The 25,820-nt window shown below is 44.1% G+C and overlaps 1 protein-coding gene and 1 long non-coding RNA gene across 2 annotated transcripts; both read left to right on the top strand.

The window, feature by feature from the left end:
- The first annotated feature begins 16,520 nt into the window (after positions 1–16,520).
- Positions 16,521–18,054, top strand: LOC117184668 (uncharacterized). The gene is made up of 3 exons (XR_004470082.1): positions 16,521–17,005; positions 17,060–17,403; positions 17,468–18,054. It is a non-coding gene; the product is annotated as an uncharacterized lncRNA (long non-coding RNA).
- A 3,071-nt stretch (positions 18,055–21,125) lies between these two features.
- On the top strand, positions 21,126–21,996 carry LOC4815626 (uncharacterized). The gene is made up of 2 exons (XM_001355272.4): positions 21,126–21,479; positions 21,543–21,996. The coding sequence occupies exons 1-2, from the start codon at positions 21,286–21,288 to the stop codon at positions 21,868–21,870; spliced, it is 522 nt and encodes a 173-aa protein (XP_001355308.2). The 5' UTR covers positions 21,126–21,285; the 3' UTR covers positions 21,871–21,996.
- The last annotated feature ends 3,824 nt before the right edge of the window (positions 21,997–25,820 follow it).

The raw sequence follows: 25,820 nt of genomic DNA, 5'->3' as shown, positions 1-25,820 counted from the left end.
GTCTTTGAGCAGAAAGTGACAGCGTGGGACATTGGAAAGCGACTGGAGGCACGGAAAATTGCAAATAATGAAAGCGCATTGCAATATTTCGTCGCAATGTGCAGCATAGCGTCGCAAGCAGACATGGCCACGAGCGATGTGGTCAAATTCATCGTAGAGGGACTGCAGGACAAGACGGGCATGGCAGCATCCATGCTATACTGCACCACACTCAACGAGTTGCGTGACAAGATGGTCACCTATGATAAGGTCAGAAGAGCTCCTGGCGTCGTAGCAATTCGTAGCGAAGGTATGACAAAGGGAAAACTAAATGTGAGTATGGCAGTTGGGCAGCAGCAAGGTGGTGGCGCAATGCGTTGCTACAACTGTCGGCAATTTGGGCACGTTATGAAGGAATGCAGTCAGCCAAAGAGACCGGATGGAGCATGTTTTAACTGTTGGAGTACCAGCCACCTATATTCGCAGTGCCCGAAACGAAAGATGGCCACTAGGGTAGCTGCAGTTCAAGATGAGGAGCGACCAGGAGAAAAAAAACAACGACGAGTTAGCGGCTGTCCAGTCAATCACTTTATGACTTCCGTTTGGTGAACAAAGAGGCGTCAGTATTTTTAGTCTATTTGATACAGGTAGCCCTGTAAGTTTTATTCATAAGTCTTTGATACCGAAGTCGGCTATAGTTGAAGCCTATAATGAAGTTAGGAAATACTATGGACTAGGAGGACAACCAATTCCCATATGGGGAAAATTTAAGTGCCATATTGAATTTTGCACAAAGAAATATATCGTTTTATTAAACATCGTAGATGATAACATGCTGCCTTTGCCGGTATTGTTGGGACGCGATGCCCTTAAAGTTATTGAAGTAAAATTAGTTCATAAGAAAAATATCAATGCGAAGCAACACACACCATTAAGTTCGCTAAAGCAAAAAGCTATTAGTTTAACCTGCGCGTCTTTATTCACCGAAAGTAAAAATAATATTAACATAAGACTATATGATAAGTTAGACGGTAATCAATCAGAAAGAAGCGAGCTAATCAAACGTTGTAATCCATTTAAAAATCAGACACAAGAAAACTCAAGGAATGACAAAATGGTCATCGAGAATATGAATCAAGGCGACGAATTCAGTAACTTTTGTGCGTCGGTAGAGATTGATGAAGAGGAACATATTAACGTAGGTTTCGAATTTGGCCCCACTATTGCAGAAAAGTGTAGGGAAGTTATTAAGACATACTATTTACACAAAGAATTTGACTTTAAAGCACCACCAAAGTATCAGATGCAGATTCGTGTAACAGAAACAACACCATTTCATTGTACTCCGCGTCGTTTATCCTACCATGAGAGAGAGAAAGTAGCTGAAATAGTAGATGATCTGTTAGAAAAGAAAGTAATCCGTCATAGTGAGTCTCCTTATGCTTCCCCGTTGGTCCTAGTAAAAAAAAAATCAGGAGAACTTCGAATGTGTGTCGATTACCGTGGTCTGAACAAACGAATTGTTAAAGATAATTTCCCATTGCCCCTTATTGAGGACTGTCTTGAGTTTTTAGAAAACAAGTGCTGTTTTTCCATTATAGATTTGAAAAGCGGGTATCATCAAATAGGCGTAGAAGAAAAATCAGTTCCGTATACATCGTTTGTGACACCGCAAGGACAGTATGAGTACTTGAGAATGCCCTTTGGGTTAAAAAATGGATCAGCTATTTTTCAAAGATTTATTTCGGAGCTCTTGAGAGACTTTATTAGGAACAAAAGCATTGTAGTGTACATGGATGATATATTAGTAGCGACTAAAACAGTTGAAGAACACATGGATATATTAAAAAGACTATGCATTCGGTTTAGCGAGCAAAATTTAGAGATAAATTTAAAAAAGTGTAGGTTTGTCAATCGAAACATCGATTTCCTGGGGTATAAAGTTAATCAAAACGGAATAGTTCCTAGTGATTCCCATATTGAGGCCTTGAAAAAATACCCAGTCCCTCAAAATGTAAAAGCACTGCACTCATGCTTGGGATTCTTTTCGTACTTTCGACGTTTCATGTTGTCATTTGCGACGACAGCTAAGCCCTTGGTGCAGTTGTTAAAAGAAGGGGGTCCGTTTCCTATGAATAGAGAACAGGTGAAGACGTTTGAAACTCTTAAGAATGCGTTGGCAAATCCTCCGGTATTAGCCATTTTTAGCCCAAATAGAGAAACGGAATTACATACAGACGCAAGTTCATACGGTTATGGCGCAATACTGATGCAAAGACAAGATGATGGGAAGATGCACCCTGTGTCCTATTATTCTGGCAAAACAACAGAAACAGAATCACGTTATCATAGTTTCGAACTAGAGACATTAGCTATAATTTATGCATTGAGGCGTTTTAGAGCATATTTGGAGCATAGGTCCTTCAAAATAATCACGGATTGTAATTCGTTAGTACAGACGTTAACCAGAAAGTCAATTAGTCCTAAGATAGCACGGTGGTCCCTAGAGTTAGAGAACTATGATTACTCCATTATGCACAGACCTGGGGCCAGTATGGCGCACGTTGATGCGCTGAGCAGACAAGATCAAGTGACGAATATGTTAGAGGATGGTTATAGAGTCAAATACGGTTTAGAAAAGTCTAATTTAGAAAAAGATGATAGTAGAAAGCATTATACAAGGAATAGTGTAAGTAGAGACAACCCTAGTAGTGAGCATAGAGGTACCGTAGAGAACCCTGTGATTAAGTGTAGAGAATTAAATATCAGTAGAGAGCGTAGTAGTACAGTAGAGAACCCTGCGATTGAGTGTGGAGAATCAAGTGCAGTAGGAAGTAGATTGGGAAATAGGTGGAAGTCTGATGATAGAGAGAACCTTGGTAGTGATTGTAGAGATAACATAGAGAATAGTGAATATAGGGAAGAGGATGGATCGAAGATTGAAATTAGAGATTTGAGCCAATGTAGAGGAAGCGTTAACGATGTGGTGGGGGGAGTAAAGTACATTAGTAGTAGGAATTCAGATAAAGTGAAAAAATGTGTTGAGGATACAGTAGAGAGGGACAAGTTAGAGTTTCAGGAGGAAAGATTACTAAAATCATTGATAGTTGGGGTAGTAGGTGCAACGCCAGAAGATGTTGATTTGATATTGCAAACAGAACAGATGCGAGACAAGGAAGTAGTTAGGATTCGAAAAATGCTAGAGGATGGAATTGAAGTAGATTTTGAAATGATAGATGGTATTGTTTACAAGAGGAGTTGTGAAAACAAACTATGTTTCTATGTACCAATGTGTATGGAAGAGCAGTTGATAAGGCGGTCACACGAAAAACTAGGACATTTGGCCGCAGAGAAGTGCGTGAGTGACCTTTTGAGGACCTACTGGTTTCCGTCAATGAGAAGTAAAGTGGCAAGGTTCATCAGAAACTGTCTACCGTGTATACTACACTCGATGCCTAAAACAATCCATAACAGAACGCTCCATAGTATCCCAAAGTCGTGTGTTCCTTTTCATACCCTACATGTTGATCATTTGGGTCCATTGCCGAGTATTAGATCTAAGCGAAAACACCTCCTTGTGGTAATAGATGCATTCACTAAGTTTGTCAAATTGTTCCCGGTTAATAGTACCAGCACGCGGGAAGCGAAGGATGCCTTAAGTAAATATTTTGATTTCTATAGTCGCCCTACTAGGATAATATCAGATCGTGGGACCTGTTTCACCTCGTTAGAGTTCTCTAGTTTTCTGCAGGAGAGAGGGATAGAGCACATTAAGGTAGCTACAGGTGCACCGCAGGCGAATGGCCAAGTGGAGCGGGTGAATCGTGTTCTTACTCCTATGTTAGGAAAACTGTCAGAGCCCCTTGAGCAAGCCGATTGGTATAGGTTGATGAGCAAGGTAGAGCACGCCATTAATAACTCCGTTAACAGCAGTACGAAAAAGACACCTAGCACATTGTTATTTGGAATACCCCAGAAAGGACCCGTTGTAGATGAATTAACCGAATACCTAGAGGAGAAGTTAGCGTCAGAACTTAGAGAGTTGGAAACTATAAGAGAAATAGCAAGTGAGAACATACGGTTGTCGCAGAAAAGAAATGAGAAGATGTATGCCCATAAACATAGAGCCCCATTAAAGTATGAACCTGGTGACTATGTAGCAGTCCGGCATGTGGACACAACACCGGGGATCAATAAGAAGTTCGCACCAAAGTATCGAGGACCGTACAGGATCAATAGAGTTTTGGATAATGATCGTTATGAGGTTGTCGACATTGAGGACTGTCAGTTGACGCAAATGCCATTCCGAAGTATACTAGAACCAGCAAGGCTTAAACCCTGGGTAGAGTGTAATGATAAAACCATGGTCTCATGTTGTTAATCGATGAAGTAGTATGTAAAGTAAGACAATACCGACTAAGAAATGTTTAACCAACTGTATGCCTTAGTGTGTAGATCGTGGGCGATCTGTAGTCAGGTTGCCCGAATGTAAGATATGAATATTAGTTTATAAGATTTGAATATTAGTTACTCATCGATAGTATTATAAGAAATACCAATGTACCCGATATATCGATACTTGTCCTCGACAAGTATCGATATGCCAACACAAATCAATTGATATACGACAATGAAGACAGAAGAACATATAATAAAACCGTGCTATTAAAAGTTTACAATATGCTCGAATCTGTTCAAAAACATTTCCACATCTTTACCTTCCGCTGACTTCATTTTGAACCTTCTAGACATCTTCCTTCTTATGAGAGGCTGCTTTCTTGAAAGCCGTAGAGTTTGCCATGAAACTCCCTTTCTCCACAAACTTCTCTCTGCTGAGGTGGAATGCACTGCCCTCATCAGTCTTATTCCCCAGTCTTCTCAACTCGTTCTAACTACTCTGACCATGAATCTTTTCGTAGCATCGGGAAACATGTCGCTACAAGGATACGCGAACAACTCAATTAGCAGGGACATGATCTGTTTATCTGACGACATGATCCTCCAAGTTTTCCTCGACGTCAAAACAACGTTATTTATGGCACCTGACCTCGCATGTATGTATATATTTATATACTGTTTTCACATATTAATATTGATTAATATTTAAAATTATTAATTATTTTATTTAAGTTATAATTTTAATTAACAGTTCAATTTATAAACACACAAAATAAACAATTCAAGCTAGTTGGTAATCGAATATTTTAGGGAAATGTGGATACACACATTTACATACTCTAAAGAGGATCGTTCTTAACCCATAGTTTTTAGATAATATTCGTGGGGCTTTTATTTATTATAAGGTTTAATTGATCATTTTTAGTTGTCGTTAATAATGTTAAGTAAATGTTGATATATGTACAGCGATTATCGTTGTATCGCCCTTTTTTCTGCCGATCGTCGTTGTTGAATAATTATTTCTCGTCGTTGTTTAAAGGAACGGATCATCGTTGCTCGTCATCAAATTTAATAATTTTGATGAATACTCTTCTAGTCTAGTCTCGTGACAGTATTGCCCAACCATCCATATTGATACTGATGATGAAATTGGTATCGCATCGAAACCAATCCAATGGCAAAAGGGCGTTGCCAGGAGCGATAAGGGAGCCCTCAAAGACGGATAGGTTGCGAGATGTCTTCGTGCACCTCGATTCAGCTGTTGGTCCCCCGACCTCTCCCTGCCGGAGTCATTCCAGCTGGCTTCCACAAAAGGCATGCGGCATTGTCATCCTTTATATGCCGTCAAAGTGAAAATCCATGCGAGAAATTATGTGTCAAAGTTTCACTTTTGATATGCCAAAGCATTTTGCGTGAGTCAGGGAAGGATAGGGCTGCGGTGAGTGGGTAGTGTGGGGTGTTGTGGGGTGATGTGGTGGATGTGGGGCCTAGAGTTGGGAGTTTCCCGAGCTCGAGCTCATGATGCTGGCATTGCAACGTGACACGCTCCACTGACGCACTGACAAAGACACATTTGCGGACCCCGCCCCGACCTCCTCAACACAATCAAGATGAGAAATGGCACTGGGTGGATGGATCCCGTCTGCGGACGTTGGGGCAAAGGGAGGTGACTGACTAAGTGGATGTAGTGGGGGTATTGGGGGTGGTGGGCGTGCTACCAATTACTCGAGTTACTGGCCCAGTGCATGTCCGGGGTCCGTAGTCTATAGGATGTCATTGGAACGTATCCTGCCTTTTAGCCTTTCTCCTTTGCTAGCTTTTTTATCTCTCACCCCCACACACTACACACACACACACACACCTCTCTCTTGTTCGCTCTCTCTGTATTTCTTTTCTTCCTACTCTCTCAATTAGTTGTGCGTTGTCTTTGCAAAAGACGATGTCTCTCTGGTGCTTCCTCTTCCTATTCGACTGTTTCCTTTTCTGCTGCTACTCGTATATCCTTGGACCGGCGCCAGGTCGCGGTCCCTGCCCACGACCTCATTTTTCCTGGGGTATATCGAATCTGATAATACGAGAAGTTCTGTAGTTAAATTATAATTAAAATCAAAACAAAATCCGACGTAAATAAACTTTAAATTTTATTTATTTGATGTCAGGAACCGCTTGCAAAGCCGAGTCCGACATGAGTTCTTAGTAGTCCTAGCTGCCATGCCAGGGCCATAGGCTATACAATTATTTAAATGTATGCCATCTACAGTATCTACAGATAAACTTGTGTAAACTCGATGGAGCAGCAGAGTTTTCTTTAAATTAAGTTTTTAGATGTCGTGGTATGTGTAAACCATATGTTTGTTCCTTTTTGATATTCTGTCATCAGTTGTATGCCTTCTGTGGAGAGATTGCTTAGGTATTGGGTGACATTTGGGTTTTTGAAGGTTTTTTTGTTTTCCTTCTTTATAGTTGAGTGGCCCAATCGGAGCCTGGTGAATTTTATTTGGTCGAGTCGCTTTGTTTGGTGTTGTCCGAAAGTTGAGTAATGGGATGTGTGTGTTATTGGCTTTTACATTTTCTCCTGACAAGTATTGCATTAAGTGAGCAAGCGGTTTGTGGACTGGATTGATGTATGTTGTAAAAATCTGTTAATGTCGTTTGTGTTTCTGTTTTCGGTGTAAGAAATAACGATTTCCCTTACACTTTTAAAATGTATTTTACTTATTACTTTTTACTTTATTTCAGGAAAATACTATAAAAAGTACATTGGACCTTGCACTCACCCGAACCCCGTGTCTTCAATCTGACCCCGTCTTGAATCGAGCCAACCATCCAACTGACTTGTCGAGCCCTCGCAATCGTTCTTATATACGCATCTTACGCTCTTTCGGCCCCTACAATATACCACAATAAACAATATGTACGCTACTCGTACTAAAAAGCTTAGTAGCACAAGACACAATGCCTCTAAGGGGCATTGGACATGTCGAAACTCACTCGCTCTATCTTGGCCCTACACTGTCAGGCACTGGCATTCTTGCTCGTTCGCTAGTGGCATCATCATGCAAAGCACTGTAATCTACCCTACTTTACAGTTGACAACCCAAAGAACGTGCCCTGCCCTACCCTACCCTACCCTGCCCTGGCACTGGCACTGTCACTGGCCGCCATCTGTCGGTTGCGGTTGCGGCCCCAGCCTCAGCTCTGGCTGCGGACCTGGTACTATTCCTCGCTCTTCTGCGAGGTGCACTCGAGGCAGGACTCGACTGCAGTTTCGGTCGAGGCGAACGGATCCCATCCATCTGCCTGCTTGCCAGAGTGCCTTATCACTGTTTGTGCACTTTCCTTAATTTGATTCCGCATTTGGCGCCCGGGCTCTGATTGTGTGTCTTTGCCCTAGATTTTGGAGCCTCTGGCCTGGTTAAGACTGCAATGTGCTGGTCACCTTAGATGGACGCGTTATCGTTGGTCAAAATACACCAATTGAGACCCAACTTCGAATTGCCTTCCGAAGTCTTTCCATCGGAAGTTTTGATTAATCGCTGATGAATTTCCGTAAATAAATTTATGTATAATGGATTGATTGATAAGGGACTTAATTGATTGAATGTTTCAATTAAATGAAATAGAGACTGAACTTACGATAGGCACGATGGTGAGCATTCGAAGTAATTAAAGGTACATTTTTGTTGACTTCCGTTGCATATTTTATTGCTTAATTGGTCGCACATCAACACTTCACAGACCGATAGAGTTTTACTTTCTAGTCTATGATTGGATTCAGGATGTCTGTAGGTACATATGTATGTAAATCGATATTATTCATTGCGCCTTGCTCGATGGTGATTCTCTGATGTCCGATCTTTTTATCGTGTCTCAGTTTTCGCAATCAATCGATCTTTGTCCTCTCTGAATTATGTCAATCGTTCCTATGTCCATGCCTCCAATTTATGTAATCCGCTGCCGCCTCAGACGTATGCCTGCCTCCCATTGACAGGCTGCAGAATTTATGGGTGCCATTAAACGCAGCATTTTCTCTTCGATTCCCAGCACCTAATTGGTAAGGGAACCCAAGCGACTGACATGCAATTTATAGCCCGTTCTGGTAATTGACAGACGCTCCTGCTCCTGCTCCTGCTCCTGCCCCTTCTTCTGCTTCCGGTCCGTCCTGCTGCCGCCTCCCAGCTTGGCTGGATGCTGCTTCTGTTTATTAATAAATTGTCACTTGCATCGCTGTTTCAGACTTGGCCCGGCTGTTGGGGCATTATGGCTGATTGCCACTTGGTTGGGTGAGAAACGGGAACAAGATGGGCAGATGAGGAGGATTCTCGCTGCCAATTAGCTGCCATCATGGTTCGCACTCTCGTTTCGGCATCCAGCTGTAGCTCCATCGTTCGATTCGTTGACTAATCCTTGTTAAGCTTCATCGAAATTGTATCATTATCATATCGAGAGCTGCCATTTTTGGCTTTGGCTTACACAATGGCTATGCTCATCATCTGATGCTGCTGTGGCTCTGGGTCTGGGTCTTGGTCTGGGTCTGGTTCCTGTTCCGTAGCTGCGGCTGCCTTGGGTACCTGAGGGAAATCTCCATCTCTGTCATTCGCCTAACGTCTCAATTCAATCTGTATAATGCTGTTGCTCCAACTCTAGCTACAGCTCCAGCTTCAGCTCCAGCTCCTCCCGCTTCGATTTTGGCGTTAACAAGTTTTCTTCTTATACTTCTTTATACGCTCCGTGCGCTGGGTAGGATGTCGGATGTCGGTTTTCCGCTGCTGTCCGACTCCGGACAGTCCGGACAGTACGGACAGACTACTGGCTACGGTCTTCAGACTTCTTCAGCAACTTAAGCTGCTTATTATCCCAGGGGGTTTGCTCGTTGGCATCGTGCAGAGGGGGCAGAGAATACATATACACATTCACAGCCTTGTTGAAGAACTAATTGGATTTCTTTGAACAATGGCCAACCATTGTACATTTTATCTGGTGTTGCCGAGCGACTGTGGCCCGGAAATTCAATTGTCAGTTTGATTAATCCACGGATAAGTTTCAGACAAATAAAACAGGTTTTAATAATAAGGTAATTAGTGTATGGCAATGTCCTTTAAGCAATAATTTAAATCACAGCACTCGACCAATGCAACTAAACTGACGATATCATGAAACAACTTTTGTCAAATATTTTTGAGAGCTTACAAATCGTGAAAAATGTCTGAATTTATTTAATCTCCGAGTACAAGCCGCACAGCGAAACCATAATTCAAGAGATCGAAAAGTTTCGTGAATAAGTCTATCCAATGGTTTCCCATTTTTTAAACTTTTTTTCAAGACTGGCAGCTCCAGCTCCCGAACAATGCAAATGAACACTGAAAGCGTGCTATTGTCTTCCTTTGCGCGGGGCTGCAGTTAATCTATCGAATAGTGTAATGAAATCTCCATAATAACTGCTGGCCGGAAGGAAGGAAGGCAGGGAAGCAGGGTGGCAGGAAGGCAGGGTCATCGATAGCCAGACTCCCTTGAACTGTTTTGCTTAAGCTCGAGTGTAATGGGCTGAAGTGGGCCGGTACCACTTGAACAATGCCGGAGAGCAATAATAGAACCGAATCGCTTGTCGTTGCCAGGGGATGCACTTACAAGCGAAAGAAGCGGGCAGAGTGCGGGCGGAGTGCTTGGACTCCGCCTCATCACTTACGGTTAATTGTGATGGGAACGGGCGTAAAATGCGCACATAATTCATGCCACCCGGACTCCGACTCGGACCCGGACAGCAGCAACAGCAGAAGCAGAAGCAACAGAAACCACTGCCAACGAGCACATTTATAATATCTTAGCGCAGACTTTCAAGTGGCGCCCACAGAAAATTGGAATCTTGTGCTGTGGCGTCCCACCCAAGGGTATATTGCGTCCACTACATACATATGTATATACATACATACAAGTGTACATACATAAGTACACATGTTCTTTTTTGTTGTTGAGCATAGGAGAGAGGGGTGAGGAGAGCTACTGAACTGCTTGATTGGCCCCAATAAAATATCCTTTTTCCGTCGGCTGTGGTGCCGTTATTCCTGCCCATAAGAGATATTTTCCAAAATAAGAAAAATATGTACATAGTTTAAATTAATTTAGTTTAATTTTGCAAATATAAATCTCCAGATTGGGAGATTTGCACACAATTGTATTGCCATCCGACGCATACACACACCTTTGATTAGAGTCATCACGTGACCGTAAGGCGTGTCATTGCCAAAGTCATCGACTACATTAAACTGTCATCACAATGTCCTCGATGACGCGTACTCCAAGGTAGGTACATGTGTGTTGCAAGTACTCAAAACAATAACAATCATGGCCGATTTACCGATTAGGCCACAATTAGAAGATTAAGTTTTCATGCTCAATGGTCCATCGTGATGACGAATTTCGGATTTTCCGCGACTGCTTTAGTACATTTTCTTTGGGGTACATACACAGAAGTCGAAATGTGGCCAAAGTTGGAGCTGGAGCTTTGAATCTGGCGGGGGCATCGCGAGTCGGACGTGGTCGAGCACAAAATGCAGTTAATTAATCATTCGGGCCGAAAGTAGTTTGGCGCTTGATTTATTTTCGGCCATAAGCAGCTACCGCCAACAAAAGTTAAAGTTTTTTATCTTCCGCCAGGCAGAGATGGCTGGCTGGCTGGATGGCTGGTTGGCTGGCTGGCTGAAAAGTCCCTTGGGGTGGGGGGGCAAGGCACTTGGCCAAGTTATTAAAAAGCCTTCACATTGAGAAATACAAAGGAATCGGTGAGCGGGGCAAGGGAGAGGTGGGGTAAAACCGCAGCGACAGGAAGTCACTCCAATCGGTTGGGGGGAACGGGAGGCAGGGGCATACGGCTAGTGAGTCGATTAATTAAACCGCAAGCGTTTAAGCGGCAAACCGCTTGCGGGGTGCAAGCGGGGAGCGGGGTGGCAGACTGGAAGGCAGCGTCAGTCAGTCAGGTTTACTTTAATTTGACTTTCCACCTTCCACCGTCCCTCCCACGTCTCTCCTTCACTCTCTTTCACGCCCACGTCCACATCTACACACGAGCACCACACCCGCATCCGACGCCTGTCGCCGCTGCCGCCGCTTCTGCTGCTGCTGCTGCTGCTTCTTCCTGTCCCATCGCGGCAGAGGCAATCAAATTTCGTATTAATTATGTGCTTAACCAAACACCTCACACACACTGGGGCACGTACGCTTATGCAAAGAGAACAACATCATCAACAGCACCGAATGGAACAGCAAGAAGCAGCGCAGTGGGAGAGAGTGAGTGTGTGTGTGTGTGTGTGTGTGTGTATGGATGTGTGTGTGTGTGCTGCAAATTGTAAACTGCCAGCCCATGATGTGGATACACCGACGCACAGTAGAGACTTCGGCCATTTCTGGACGAATAAAGTTATTTTATTTCATGAAAGGGAACTGTGCCGAAAGGGAAATCTTTCATAATTTGTTTTGTATGAGTAAAATATACTGTTCTACGGTGTCTAGAAGCTTTAAAACGAATAAAATCCCTTCTCTTATCACAAGTTCTACGGGTATTCAGACATTCTTGAGAGCAATCAATTATTCCTTGTGCTATTGGCGGCTCTGGAGTAAGCCGATGAACCAATATTGGATGAATCCGGACATTCGGAAAAAATTGGAATCAAGTAATTTTGTCCTCAGGATTCACCAGGATGCCTTTAAGCTTTCGAATTTCCCTAGCATTGCTGTCATTTCCAGCGCCGAATGACGAAGTTCAGGTAAAGAAATATTAACGAATACTTAAAATTAAAATTATTGGAAGCTTTCGGGGGAGTTTCTGCAACTCAAATCAATTTCGAAAAATACCCAAAGAGAGACAGTTTGAAAAACTTCTTCGTTCATTTTTGTTGATAAGCAGTTAACAATGAGTGCACCCGAAAAAAGCAGACCAACAGATAATCATACGATAAAAAGCTAATTTTATTCGACCTGAATGTTGCAGTGTTTGCATAAAAATTCAGTAAATTGCTGCGCACTGAAAAAATGTTGAACTTCGAAGGCAAGATATAAACTAAGAATCTGATTTCTCAAAGTTTCCATTTTGTACAGCCCCGGAAAGTTCTCAAATCATTTACTCAAAAAATGACTTTGGACACCGCTTTTCGGCTGAGGATCCACTGTGCGACGTCGACGCCTCCGTTGACACTAGGGAATGGAAAAAAGCTTATGAGAGGACGCACTGCTCTCCGAGCCCACCCCTTCCAACACAGACTCCTCATGGTTTGGTCCGAGGCATATAATAATAGGGTAAGGCGAGCCGGCTCCCCGGCTACCATTATTTGTTAGCCAGAAGCTATCTTTCCCTCTTTCAGGGCTTGGTGGCCCTCGAATGCGCCACTGAATACGCTTTGCTAGAGAGACCGCTAAGTAGAAGGACCTTACCTTATCATTGTTATGTCTTGACAGGGACCGGCCATGCGGGTCAGGGACAGGCGACAGGGCACTAATTCTTTGGTTTTCACATTTTGCTGGGTCTCGTTGTCGAAAATCTTCTTGCGGCTTATACTACACTCACACGCAGGCATCCGCTCGGGGCAGATGGAAAGAAGGCGGGGCCCGCTGGGGACATGCGACACATGTTACGGGTCAGTAGCTGCGTGTGCCTGTGGCACCGATGCACAGTGGGCTTTTCGCAATCTAGCGGAATTCCGAAATAATAAAGATATACTTTTGAAATTTTGTTTGTGTAATGATTTTGTTTTTTGAGTATAAAAAGAGCGGGAATATTTGACGATGAACCCACGAAAACATATGTTACCTTTAAACGCCTTTTACCCACTGCCGTGCACTGTGCGATGGGCTTAGATTTTATTGATTTGCATATGTGTATAGCATGCTTATGATGAGATTTATTTTTTCGATTCTGCTTCTGTTCTCCCATTTTTTTTTTTTGGCGTTTTTTCACCGGTGTCGGTGGCCAGAAGCGTTATAGGTATGTACTAGATATGTATGTATATAATCTTGGGTGGAAACTGCAGCCAAAAAAATTCCACTCGAAACTGATCCCATTTTCCGTAATAATTGATCCTTATATGCATACATACAAGCCTGCGAGTTTGCCATCGATGGAATAGGCGCTTACATTGACAAAAGCTAGGCATTGCATTCTGCGAGAAGGCTGGAAAATGGGCGCAGGAAACTTTATGCTTTGATTAATTTAGAGTCATTATTATATTATCATATTATCATTGAATCATTATTATAGAAAATGTAGCGTAGCCACGCGCTTATTCATTCTCGCTTTCTCTCCTACGCACACACTCTTCCTCGTTCAGTGTGCGTAATCGAAAAATGGAAACAGATAAACTCTAATATACTCAAATTACCCACACAAAAAATTAGTTCGTCCGACAACGTATAAAATATATTCAATAAATTACATAATGCAGAGGCTTACATACTGACTGGGTATCGGGTATAAAGTAGGGCCGCGGCCTTTGCCGATCGATCGATTTTTGTCATACCAATTCGCCCGTCTACAAAATGGCTTTCTATATATGTACCTATTCCCTTATGCCTAATTTTAGCATACCAATATTCTATTTTTGCACTGATACGCAGAAAAGTAAACAAATGTAATCTGCACACTGAGAACATCCCGGGGGAACGGTGGAATTTTATGACAGATGTGAAGCCCCGATTCACACTGGCACCATCCACCATCCATCAAAAACAGCTGATGACAAAGAAAATATCATGGTATTTGTGCGGACGACTTGTGTTTTTGTTGTGAAAATCGATGAAAATGTATTAATTTTTTCGGCTGCGGTTAACAGCAAAATATTGTCTTGCATCACCTTATAATGTTGTTAATAATGGATATAACTTTGGCGAGGATGGGCTGCTTGACTGGGTTTCTATCATTTGTGAGTAATTCTACTAAATCCAACCAAAGTTTTAAGTTCAAAGATATATTTTATGCTTTTTAGAAGCGGTTCGGGACATTTTTGGAGACAGATGGCCTGAAAACAAGGAGGCGTTCCGCGTTTGCTTTTTTGGTGAGTCGCCATTGCCCTGTACACTGTCGGGTCGTACTCTGAGTACCAAACAGTCGGTAGGGTTTTCGGCGTGGCACCAAACAGTGTGTGCAATATCCTGCAGGTGTTTTGAGACCACCCATCCACGAATTTTCTTAGGAATACATGTCGCCCAATTAACTCACTTCCGACGAAGTTTATGAGTGTGTTCAGGGATTCCAGGAAATGGGGTTTGGTTTCCAAGGTGCAATTGGTAAGAAATCAATTAATAACATTCGTAATATATTTATATATAAATGGGTTTTAGCACGTCCTCTTTATTCTAGATGGATGCCACATCGGAATAAATTCAGCAGAATCTGAGCAGTCGACAACCACAACTACTACTACTTCGAACATACATATGCTAGAGCCCTTTGCTATGACTCGCATTTTATGGTAAAATTTCCTCAATACTCACACCAAAAGCCGCAGCCAGCGCGTACTTCCTACTCCTTTTGAGTTTCCATCTGCTCCTGAAACCTCTACGTTGCATCGCGTTGTATGCTACAGTTCATATTAAACAACCGGAGACCAAAATTAAAGAGTTTTTCTTTTTCATTTTTATCTCATTAATTTATTGAAATTTTATACGCCTAGAATTTAACTATTAGGCAATTAATTAGCTAATCATCTAAGATAAGCTAATTTATGCTAGACGACCTGATTTAAGCGAACATTTGTACAATACTAATTCATATTTATTTATTTCACATATATAACGCTTCAACAGTATTTGACGTTATCTTAATGCAATAATTTTCTTAGTCTAACATTTTTAGTATGACTATTATTTTTATTATGACTAATATAATAGTAGACATCAATTATTAAAACTAATACTAATTTATTTTTTTCTTATTGTGTGTATTTATCTTTTTTTTTATTATTATACCCGATACTCAAAAGAGGTATTTTCGATTTGTGGTGAAAATGGATGTGTGTAAGGTCCAGAAGGAAGCGTTTCCGATCCCATAAAGTATATATATTCTTGATGAGCATTAATAGCCGAGTCGATTGAGCCATGTCTCTCTGTCCGTCCCTATGAGCATGGAGCTCTAGCTATAAGAGCTAGAGCAGCCTTATTTTGTATTATTATATCACACTATTGCAAGACTATTTTAAAATTTTGCCCAACCCCCTTCCGCCCCTAAAAATGACAAAAATCTGTGGCATACGCAATTTTGAAGATACGAGAAAACCGAAACTGACCTTATCTACCAGATTGCCGAATCGGGTTGTTGTGGGATCATTATTATAGTGCAGTGGCAACTCTACCACAGCCACGCGCTCACTCATTTACTCTGCCGTGCTCTCTCTCTCTCACACAATCTTGCTCGTGCAGTGTGCGTCCTCTGGCGGAGAGGAGCAAGATACAACGGCTGGTGTTGTTCTGGAAATGGAGAAAAAGAGACAGATGAGTATCGGGTACGAAAGTAGAGCCACAACGCTCCCGCTCTATATATATTAGAAGAAGATATCCAGCTAATGGTGTCTCACCCGACCGGAATGCTGCGCCACGCAACTCCACCTCGCAGCCAGCCCAAGCAGCACACGCGCGATTATCAACAATCTGTACAGCAATTAAACTTGAGTGCAATAAAAGTTGTTAGTGCAGCAACAGCGGGTAAACAGCGATGACAAACGCTTCTAAATAAGGAAGCCAAAAGTTATGCACTTTTTTAAGTGAATATGATTGCATTCTAATGTCAGGCCATAAATTAGCAAGGCGGACGAAGGCGTCCGAGCGGCCCCGCCGCCGTGGCATGTGGCCCAGCTCAGCACGCGACCGTAGACCCCACGCCGCAGCGCCAGCTACATCTACTGGACCCCTCTGCGTGTTACGTGACAGGAGTATGTGAAACTTTTCAACTTGAACGAAAATTTATATGCTGAAAAATACAGCGAGCGAAGCCACTGCCGACCACCAGCAGCACTACCACTGCCGCCAACAGCGGCAGCAGCAACAGCAACGGAAGAGGGTAAAAATGCGACAGGAGACTATTACGACACTAGGATACCCTCAGGTGGAAAAGGCTCATGTGGAAAAATAATTTAGGCTAGCTATGAAATTAGTTTCCATTGCTGGAAAAAACCAAGCTTGGTTCCTGGAGCTATCTCAGTAGACGATGTCCATGGGACCGAGCGGATGGCCGGTCCTTTTAAAAATTTGTGTGTTTCCATGCAAATTGAAGAAGAGTCAGATATACTCCTTGTGCTCTAGGAGAAAAGGGAACAAGGAAAGGAAAGAGGGGAAAAGGGGAAAAATGTGCGAAAAATTCGCAGAAAGCTTGTAGAGGGCGAGGCACGGGCAGCGCGTGAGGGAGTGATGAAGTACGAGTCTTGCAAGTGGTGGGGCAGCGACATTTTGTGCGGTTTCGCGTGCCACGGGAAAGTTGAACGTGCTCGGCTAATGCTGAAGCTGATGCTGAAGCTGATGCTGAAACCGCGATGCCGCCACATCGCACATCTGGCATAGCCCAGCGCCAGGAGGAGGCTCCAGCGGGCGTGGCTGATTCTGATGCTGATGCCGCCGCTGAAGATGAAAAACTGCTGCGGATTACGTGGTGGTAAAAACTTTTTGACGCTTGATTTTCATGTTGATTGTAATCCTTATATTTCAGCGTGATCATGAGAGCATCCAGAGGAGCAGCACTGGCACGGGCGTGGCAGTGGATCAAACTTTGCCGCCCCCGAAAAAAACGTGCGGGGCGGAGCGGGGCGGAGCGGAGCGCTTGATTCCCGTTCCGCCGCTGTTGGGGCGCTGAGAGGAAACTGGCTCGTTTCGAGGATGCTGCCTACGGCTCCTCTTGTGGTCCAACATGCGCAATGAGTGCCACAGAAGTATGTAGAAGGCACACTTGCCATGCTTGCCGCTGGCATCCAATGAACTTTCCGCATCGCTGCACTGCCCAGCATAGAATGGAGTGCCTGCAACAATGCGAATGTGACGTTTTCTGCCTGCTGGGTGAATGCGAATATTTTGCAACTGTTAACGAGCGGTTGGCTCATGTCCGTGCTTCTCCTTTCAGCTTTCGCCCGCGACGCTGATTTCCATTTGGCAGTTGACCATTTCCATTTCCCCAATGGCCCGACCAAGTGCTGACATCGCTGGGAGATGCTTGAATAGGCCCCACCCCCGTTCCGGATCCTGGCTAGCTGGGTGGGTGGGTGGCGTAAGTGTGCTTCGTATTTAACATTTTTGATGTGGGCAGTCCTGGTATCATGCGGAGCCTAGCAGCGGAGGCGAAACTAATTTATTTCCATTAGTCCTCGGCGATGGGATGGGCTACGTGAAATATTTCCGCTAATTGGCATTTGGCAGGCTACCACGCGCCCAAGCAAGACCTGCGACTACAACTGGCACCGAGACCGAGACCGAGACAGAGACAGAGACCTAAAGCACTCCACCAGAACATTTTGTAATTAATCATTTTCTGATTTGGCATTTGGACTTTTGGGGCCTTGCTCGCTCTCTCTCTCTCGGAATTTTTCCGGCTATTTGCCATCGCTCGGCATTTTACGCGCCGTTAAAGTTTAATCGAAAAAGTATTTTTGTGGCCAATGAAAATTCCAATAACGAAATGCCAAACAGCGGCGACGAGAGAACAACAACAAACTTCTTGACTTTTTATGCCCTCCAGGCAGCGAGTGGCAGCGAGTAGCAGCGAGAGGCAGCGAGAGGCAACGAGAGGAAAAGGAAGTTTTTGTGTGCGCCGAACCTCTCGTAGAGTCGGCGTCGATGAGGGCAGGTCACTTTTGCTTGATTAGTGCTGGACCAAGGAGGAGGCAGATGAGCAGAAGCTGCCACTGATGCAGTCGCAGTTGGCAGTTGGGACAGCCAGAGCCACCTGCAATTGACGGACGTTCCTCCCCATCACCAATTGTCTAGCCCGGCTCAACTTTTCCAATGTGTTGCGCTGTGCGGCGCGGCGGCCATTCGCAGGAAACAAGAAAACTTTTCCTTCTAATGCGCAATTAAGCTAAAATTTCAAACTCCTCCTCCGCACCTATCACCCCGCCCATTGAGGAGCAGGACCTCAGTGGACTGCAGGTAGATGGATCCTGCTGGAATCAGGGGGTATCTCAGCCAGACCATACCGAGCACGGTGAGTTAATCAGCTGTCAGCCAAAGAACATATTTCGGTCTAGTTTATCGTATTTAACTATGCAATTTCACCGCCGTACTGCAGTCTAAATCAACCTACAGGTAGTCCATGACAGTCATTGACATTCGTCTACGAGAATAATTCGAATAATTTTTACAAAAAACTAGGTATGTATAAAAAAACTTGGTGTACAAAATTTAGCCTTTCTAAGGAATAACTATTTGCCGATTTATTTTGGATGTCTGTCTGTCCATGTCTAATGGATGAAAAATATGTATATGGATATGGTATATTAGTATATTGATCTAATTTTTGACATGACCTTACAAAAACATATGCCTCAATAAGCCTCAAATTTGTTTTAAAATGTTCTTTCAATTTTCCCCTATCTAAGTTTAAAAGCTCATTCTTCGGGTCGGTGCTGTTGGCGCAACCCCACCAAAAATGTTTAAGATAGAACTACTCAAGGATTTTTATAACTGCGACAGCCCTATAACAGTACGAACAGTCACAAACCAGTTAGTTTCGTATGCGAAAACTAGTTGGTAGTTTTGCTAGATGGTTTGGTTTTTATACTCGGTACTTAGAAAGAGCTGCACTGTGTGTAATAGACATTCCTTCTGGGCGTTTCCGACCCCACAAAGTATATACATGTATGTACATATATTCTTTAGCAGCATCAATAGACGAGTCGATGTCCGTCCCTCCGTCTATCTGTATTACTTAAGAAATATTTCTCAGAGACTGTAAGAGCCGGAGAAAACTTCGCTTGCTGTAGACTCCTGTGATATTTTAAACAAGTGTGTTCGGGCCAGCCGCTGAGGAATAACCGTAACTTTAGCATTATTATTGTATGAGCATAGAGAGCCGCCTACATATGTTGTAAAACGTTGACGTTCTGCAGAGCTGCTGCGCTCTCCCGCTAAAGGGGCTCTCTGCCGCCGCCACTTCGGCAACTACTTTGATCTGCTGCCGCCACTTCGGCAGTCACTTTGATCTAACGCCGTCGTCTATAGTTTAGTTCTATGCTAACCCCTCTGCGCATTGGTTGCATATCGATCTCGCATAAAGTACATCTGGCAATAGCAAGCAATCGGCTTCCGCTAAGCCACCAAGATTAAATATATTATATATTATAAAGTTTAACCCAAATCTCTTTTTATTGTGAAATACATAGGTGCCAAAAAAGCTTGGCATCTCAAACAAAGTGTATCTGCAAGTTTTCAATATTCATTTCGAAGAGTGTAGTCTATGTCCTTAGTCTTCTCTGGCCAACATAAATAATCTTGATTGCTTGTCCACGTGGTATATACATATACATATGTATATAAATGTATAATTGTCCGTGCGAAAAACATAGTGCCTTAGAACTTATTTGTTGTCATTTCGAATGCCAATATAATAGGAAGTTGAACGCGTTTGAAATCAATTTGCACCTCTGCTGGAATTATTGGAATGCGTTGTAGCAAAAAATGTTCGCCTCTGAATTTACCATTAAAAATGGCTGCTTCGACAATGTTTTTAATCAATTTTTTAATCACCAATCGCGGGCCATTTTACACAGCCCTCGTGGATAATTCATGTGGCCCCGGGGTTTCCGTAGTTATACTTTAGTCCAGGACGCCAGGTTTTATTATAATTAGTCTTTATTTATGAATATTATTTAAGATTAGTTATGATTACAATGGTCGCTGTGCTTTAAGTATATTTAGATTAATACAAATAATTGCGATTGTAATTTGCGTGTGGCTGAGTGAGACTTTGGCACCGAATTAAAATGGCGTCGATCGTTGAGGCTGTGTTCTCTCCTCTCTAGTCTCTCCGCTTCTAGTCTCTCTCTCGGTTACTTGCTCTGAAAGAAACAGACTACCCTACAGACTCTGTTGCTCTCTGTGGCTTCCTAACATATCCCACATTCATACCTTCGTTCTCATCGCAAACTTAATCGATCGACTTGTATAATACCAATTCGCCTGGAAAAACTACTGTATCTTGAAGTTTAAATCATCGACCTTCACATTTCCTTCTGCCGAAACGACTCTTTCTGCCAGATGTGCCTGATTTTTGAGTACGATGAACGAGGAATGACGGGAAGTGTTTCTCTGAAATCACAGGAATGTAGTAACAGTGTCCCGCCGAATAATTAATCCTTGTTTAAAATGTGTTGTCAAACGCCTCCAGAGAATGTTTGGTTGCCAAAGTGCATTCATCGCGGATAATAATTTTTCATTGTTTCATCGCTGTGGCCAGGTGCAATTGTTTTTAATGTTGCACACTGCCTCTGGGGTATTTTAAATATTCGGACGCAGCTTAAGTTCTGAGCGAGCAGTTCTGCCTCCATCCAGTAAAGTTTCTGCAATTCGAGATGATCCAATGGCCAGTGCGCTGCCCTTCATTTGGTGAATCCATAAAACGAATCCACCTGGTCCCGTCGAAACGTTCATGAGTCAAACGATACCACTTTTGACGCAACTGCGACATTCTCACGCGCACATTTTCGTTATCCCGTTGGGTTCTTAATATACTAAATACTAAATATAAAAATATAAATTTTATAAAAATCGATCGAGCCGTTTGCGAGGTGTCACAGATAGTTATAGTTAATTTTATTTTACTTTAATTTCGAACTTTCAAATTTCCATTTATTAAAATTCCACTTCACTGACAAAGCATATTCGAAGCCCATTTAAGATAGCAAACGAAATTACAAAGTGGACGAATCGCTCTGTCGATCATCCAGAATGGGCGCCGTGTTAGGTACAACCAGCCCCCAAGCAAGTCTCCCCACAGAGCAGTCGGAACATGCTACAGAGGCAGCTCCACGGGAGGTGGCCGAGACCAGGCCACATTCGCTCTCACCCAAGCCCAGCAGTCAGAGGCTGACCAGATCCAAGTCGAGCAAAGTGATGGGCAGCAGTCGGAATATCCAACGATTGTGAGTACCAGCGGAGACACCTCTCACCCAGCTCCATTAAACTGAAAAATGCGCGTGCCTCAGACCAGCCGAGGCCATCCACCAGGAGTTCGATCGACTGCTCATCCAGGCGCAAAAGCATCTGACAGAAGTCGAGGAGAGACCATGCCTAGAGGCCGCCAGCAAGATGACTCGCTGCCTCCGGCAACACCGCCAGCAGGCCTGTAGGTGCTTCGATGCCATGGAGGTGTACCGCAACTGCGTGATGCGCGCCACGCAGGACCGCGTCGATGACATGGCTGATGAAGAGCCGCCAATGCTGCCCATGACGCCACCGCAATCTATACCACCGCCCGCTCGCCCCAAATCTCGCTCCCGCAGATGGTGGCAATTCTGGCACTGGTTCCGCTAAGAGCCGTCAGTTTGGCCTAGTCAAAATTAGCAGGGTGAACCTGAGTTAATTTGCTGGATAAGCTCTATATTCCATGCCCCCCATTCAGACCGAAAATAAAATTAAGAAATGGCTTTTTTAATTGAACCCTGACTTCATTTGGCTCCATTTACTCACAGCTACAGTGGAGGCTGCCCACAAGAGAGCTTTGTCCATTATTAAAGGGAATACTCCTGCTTTATAGCTGCTTTATGAAGAGTGTGTGATATGTGATATGTGCCCCCTAAAACTCCACACGTCCACAAGTCAATCTACCCATGTCTGTGCATATAAGCCATTAAATAGACACACATTCAGTAGCAACTACCAAACGGAGGAATACACATTGCCATCCTCTTTGGCCAGTTAGTGGGAATACTGATAGTAGCGGTTTTTAACTGTATTCTCCGCTTTGCTTTGCTCTTGTATACAATTTTATTTACAATTTATGTCCACAATTTTTCTAAATTTCATTTCTGCCTTTCAGATCTCATGTGGAACGAGTACGAGTACATGTGTGAGTCCTGTCCATCAGTGCTGGCTGTCACTGTACCTGCCGTGCACCGAGGGCATCGTATGCAGATGCAAATGCGATGCACATGCCGTATCCAGTTGCACATTAGCCTCCAGGTCCAGAGATGGGGCTGTCTGTCAGTGTGTACCACTCCTACACAGTCCCTCTGTGTATCTGTCTATTCATTCATCCAAATGTCTATATCAGGCGGACGGAACGATGTGGAGCAAACCATAAGAGCTGCATGGGGACAGAGGGGGGTAGGGGAGCGTGCAGGATTGCAATTTGCAATAAAAGTAAATCTGCTGTGGCGCCGAGCAACTCCTGGCTCCTCCTGGCTCCTCCTGGCTCCACCAGCTCTTACATTGTTACCCTCTCCTGCAGCACATGTGTGGGTGCGGTTTCGGGTTGAAAGCCTTTCGGGCAAGGTAAGCAAACATTAGAATTTATTAAATCCAGCACCAGCACGGCACCAGCGCCAGCGCCAGCGCCAGCGCCAGCTCCATCTCCATCTCCAGCTCGTACTTGTACGCGCACAGGTTCACGTCCAGCCCGCCCACTTCTTGGCTTGCGCCCACTGCCGGGCAAAAAAGAAAAATTATTGCATATAAAACTCACCTTTCTAAGGGTGTGGTGGCGACTTTCGGGTCGAGGCGGAGCACATTCAACTTTTGGGCCACACACGGACACAGGGGCGCTGCTCGGGACTCGTGTGTATTACTAGTATACACACTCCCACACCATATATTTGTATGTACATATGTAAATAATCCAACTTTGCTTTTAGCATTTGGCAGAGCAAACAAAATGGTAGAATGGAAGGCGCAACCCAAGTGTTTACACGCCAGCTACACTGACCAAAAGCTGGCATTCGGGGAACCCGATCCTTTAAGGATCGCTGGGGCGACTGGGGCGACTGAGGCGACTGAGCGGCCATTGCGGTCATTGCGGGAATCGGCTGGTGCGAAGCTCCCATTTCCATGGGCATTGCCAATTTCCAAGAAAATTGCTAACTTTTGTGGTATGACAATACCTAGGGCGGATCAGACGATTCGATAGCGTTCCTTAAGCCCTCAAGGCACGGCCAACCTGAAAATGTCAATGCTTTTTTCACTTCCATTCCGGTGCTTTCATCGGGGGCGGTGGTAGGTGGCTGTGGCTCTGGCTCTGGCATACATTTAGTTTATAAAAAAACAAACAAATGGAGTACGCAGAGCAACAAAACCATGCAACCAAATAACAGTGTACAGCGTCAGCGTCCGCCCCCAGTCTCAGTCGTTTCCATTCGGTTGCCCTTTTCCATAGTACGTACTAGTACGTCGACAAGCACGACCAGCCCCAGCCCCAGCCCCAGCCAGAGCCCTAGCCCCCAGCTCGTTTAACCGTGTGTTTTTTGCCTCATTTTTTGGTAACAGTTTTGCCCATTTTTCGTGCGGGGCTTGTTTTTTCCCTCTCGTTGTGCCATAAAGATTATTATGAAAGTATTTTGCTAAGCTTTTCTGCCCCTATCCCTATTCCTATACCTATACCTATCCCTTGCAGTCGAGTTGGGATGAGATGAGATGAAATGAGTGGGGCTTGCATCCCCTCAGCTCGCTGGCTGTGGCCGCCTCTATCTTGCTGTATCCATCTCTGTCATGCCATTTGGCTGGCACTCTTGAGGCTTTAAGTGTGCATGCATTACGAGTACGCCATGTGCAAGCCTCCCCTCTTACTTTATATATACATACATACATATACATATACATAATATGCATGCATGGATAATTTATCAGGACAGGACACAGCATAGTTTTAAATTTGATTTAAGCGTTAGCTTCAACGGCCAGTCCGGACCATTGTGTGTCCATTGTTCCCATGTCCGTGTCCGTGTCCATGTCCATGTCCATGTCTGTGTCGTTGTTCGGGTTGACCAACTGACAGCAGCTCAAATGCAATTAAATGACCTGGCCGCAAAACAAATCAAGCGCAAATCTGAACCGAGCTATTCATCCAAAACTTTCAAATGTAAATGCTCAGTGCAACATGCTCCATCCTTGGACAATACTCCCCAATGCACACCCGCTGCCGCTGCCGCTGACGGCTGTTTCTGTAGCTTCTATTGGCCACACTTGGCCCACTCGCCCTCGCCCTCGTCCTCGTCCTCGCCCGCTTGTCAGCTTGTCTGTCCGCACTCGGCTTGTCTGCCTGTCTTGTCAGTGTCGGGCACTCTGCTACCACCACAAACGCCATCAAGAGGACTGTTTTTGTGGAGTGTAAATATGTATATATGTACATATTTCCGAGTCGCATTATGAAATAAATCGAGTGAAGTGCTTGTTTATCGGTTGCATAACGTAGATTAACACGGTTTAAGGTATTAAAATATTCGGAAACGGGCTTCAAAAGTCTAAATGCTCGTCGAAACTCGAAAAAAGTGCAATGGCTGGGAGGGTTTGACCGATAATTATCGAAAACGGACAGTAAAAAGCCCGCTAATTTAAAAGCCTATAAAGAGCCTTTGGCCACAAATATCTCAGACGTATTCCCCAATGTATGTAAGTAGACATCAGATATGTACCTTTACAAATTGGTTAGTCCATAGTCCATAGTTTTAGCCAAATTAACTGGGATCGAGCTACCATTATGGAACATACCCATTGTGACCTTAATCTACACGATTGAAATCACAAATTTTCTGCTGTACAGTGTACCTTCCACTTCCACTTCCACTGGCACTAAGCCCATTCCCCAAACCTTATAACAAATTGTATACCCTTGTAGTTGCCGTCTTGGGTCAGGTTGAAGTTAAAGTACGAGGTGATGAAGTCGTCTGGGAGGGCATATGGAAATCGGATAGAGCCCAACGAGCCCAAGTTGTACATGCTGTATTCAGCTGTCTTCCTTGGCTGCGTTGCATAAGTGCATTTGTCTGTTATCCTGACGAGCTTTTGTTTCACACTGCTCTCCCTAGTCCCTGACTCTTTCATGTCTGCCTGTCGTACTCGTAGTCCGTGCACTTGTTTTCAACGGAATCAATTTAGCGTAAGAAGTTTCAGCTGCAAGCCCAAGTTGTTTTCAGGAACTGCGACTGGGGCTGGGGCTGGGGCTGGGGCTGGGGCTGGGGCTGGGGCTGTTGCTGGGGCTGAGAAGAGGGAGGAATGTGTGTGGTGCAATTATGCCAACGACAGCTGCCTGGCAGCCTCGTCGTCGCTCTATTAATCAAAAGTTATACAAAAAGCCAGCGAACTTCGCCACACGCTACACACCCGGCCCCGGTCGCTCTGTTTGGATCCCGGTCCTGGTCCTGGTCCTGGTCCTGGTTCTGGCCCTGGGCTGGCTCCCTATTCCCTGCTCTCTATCCTTCTTCCTGTGCCCGCTTCCTCATCCTGTGCCTCCATGTTGTTTGCAATTTAACTTTGCTGTGAGCGAAGGCTCT

Source organism: Drosophila pseudoobscura, chromosome X (genome assembly GCF_009870125.1).
Source record: "Drosophila pseudoobscura strain MV-25-SWS-2005 chromosome X, UCI_Dpse_MV25, whole genome shotgun sequence".
NCBI lineage: Eukaryota > Metazoa > Arthropoda > Insecta > Diptera > Drosophilidae > Drosophila > Drosophila pseudoobscura.
Note: the sequence above shows the minus strand (reverse complement) of the source record. Positions and strands in the feature narration are given on the sequence as shown.

Coding starts and splice junctions, on each gene's coding strand:
- LOC4815626 (XM_001355272.4), top strand. CDS start 21,286: ATGGGCGCCGTGTTAGGTACAACCAGCCCCCAAGCAAGTCTCCCCACA. Junction 21,480..21,542: donor AGTCGGAATATCCAACGATT/GTGAGTACCAGC, acceptor CGCGTGCCTCAG/ACCAGCCGAGGCCATCCACC.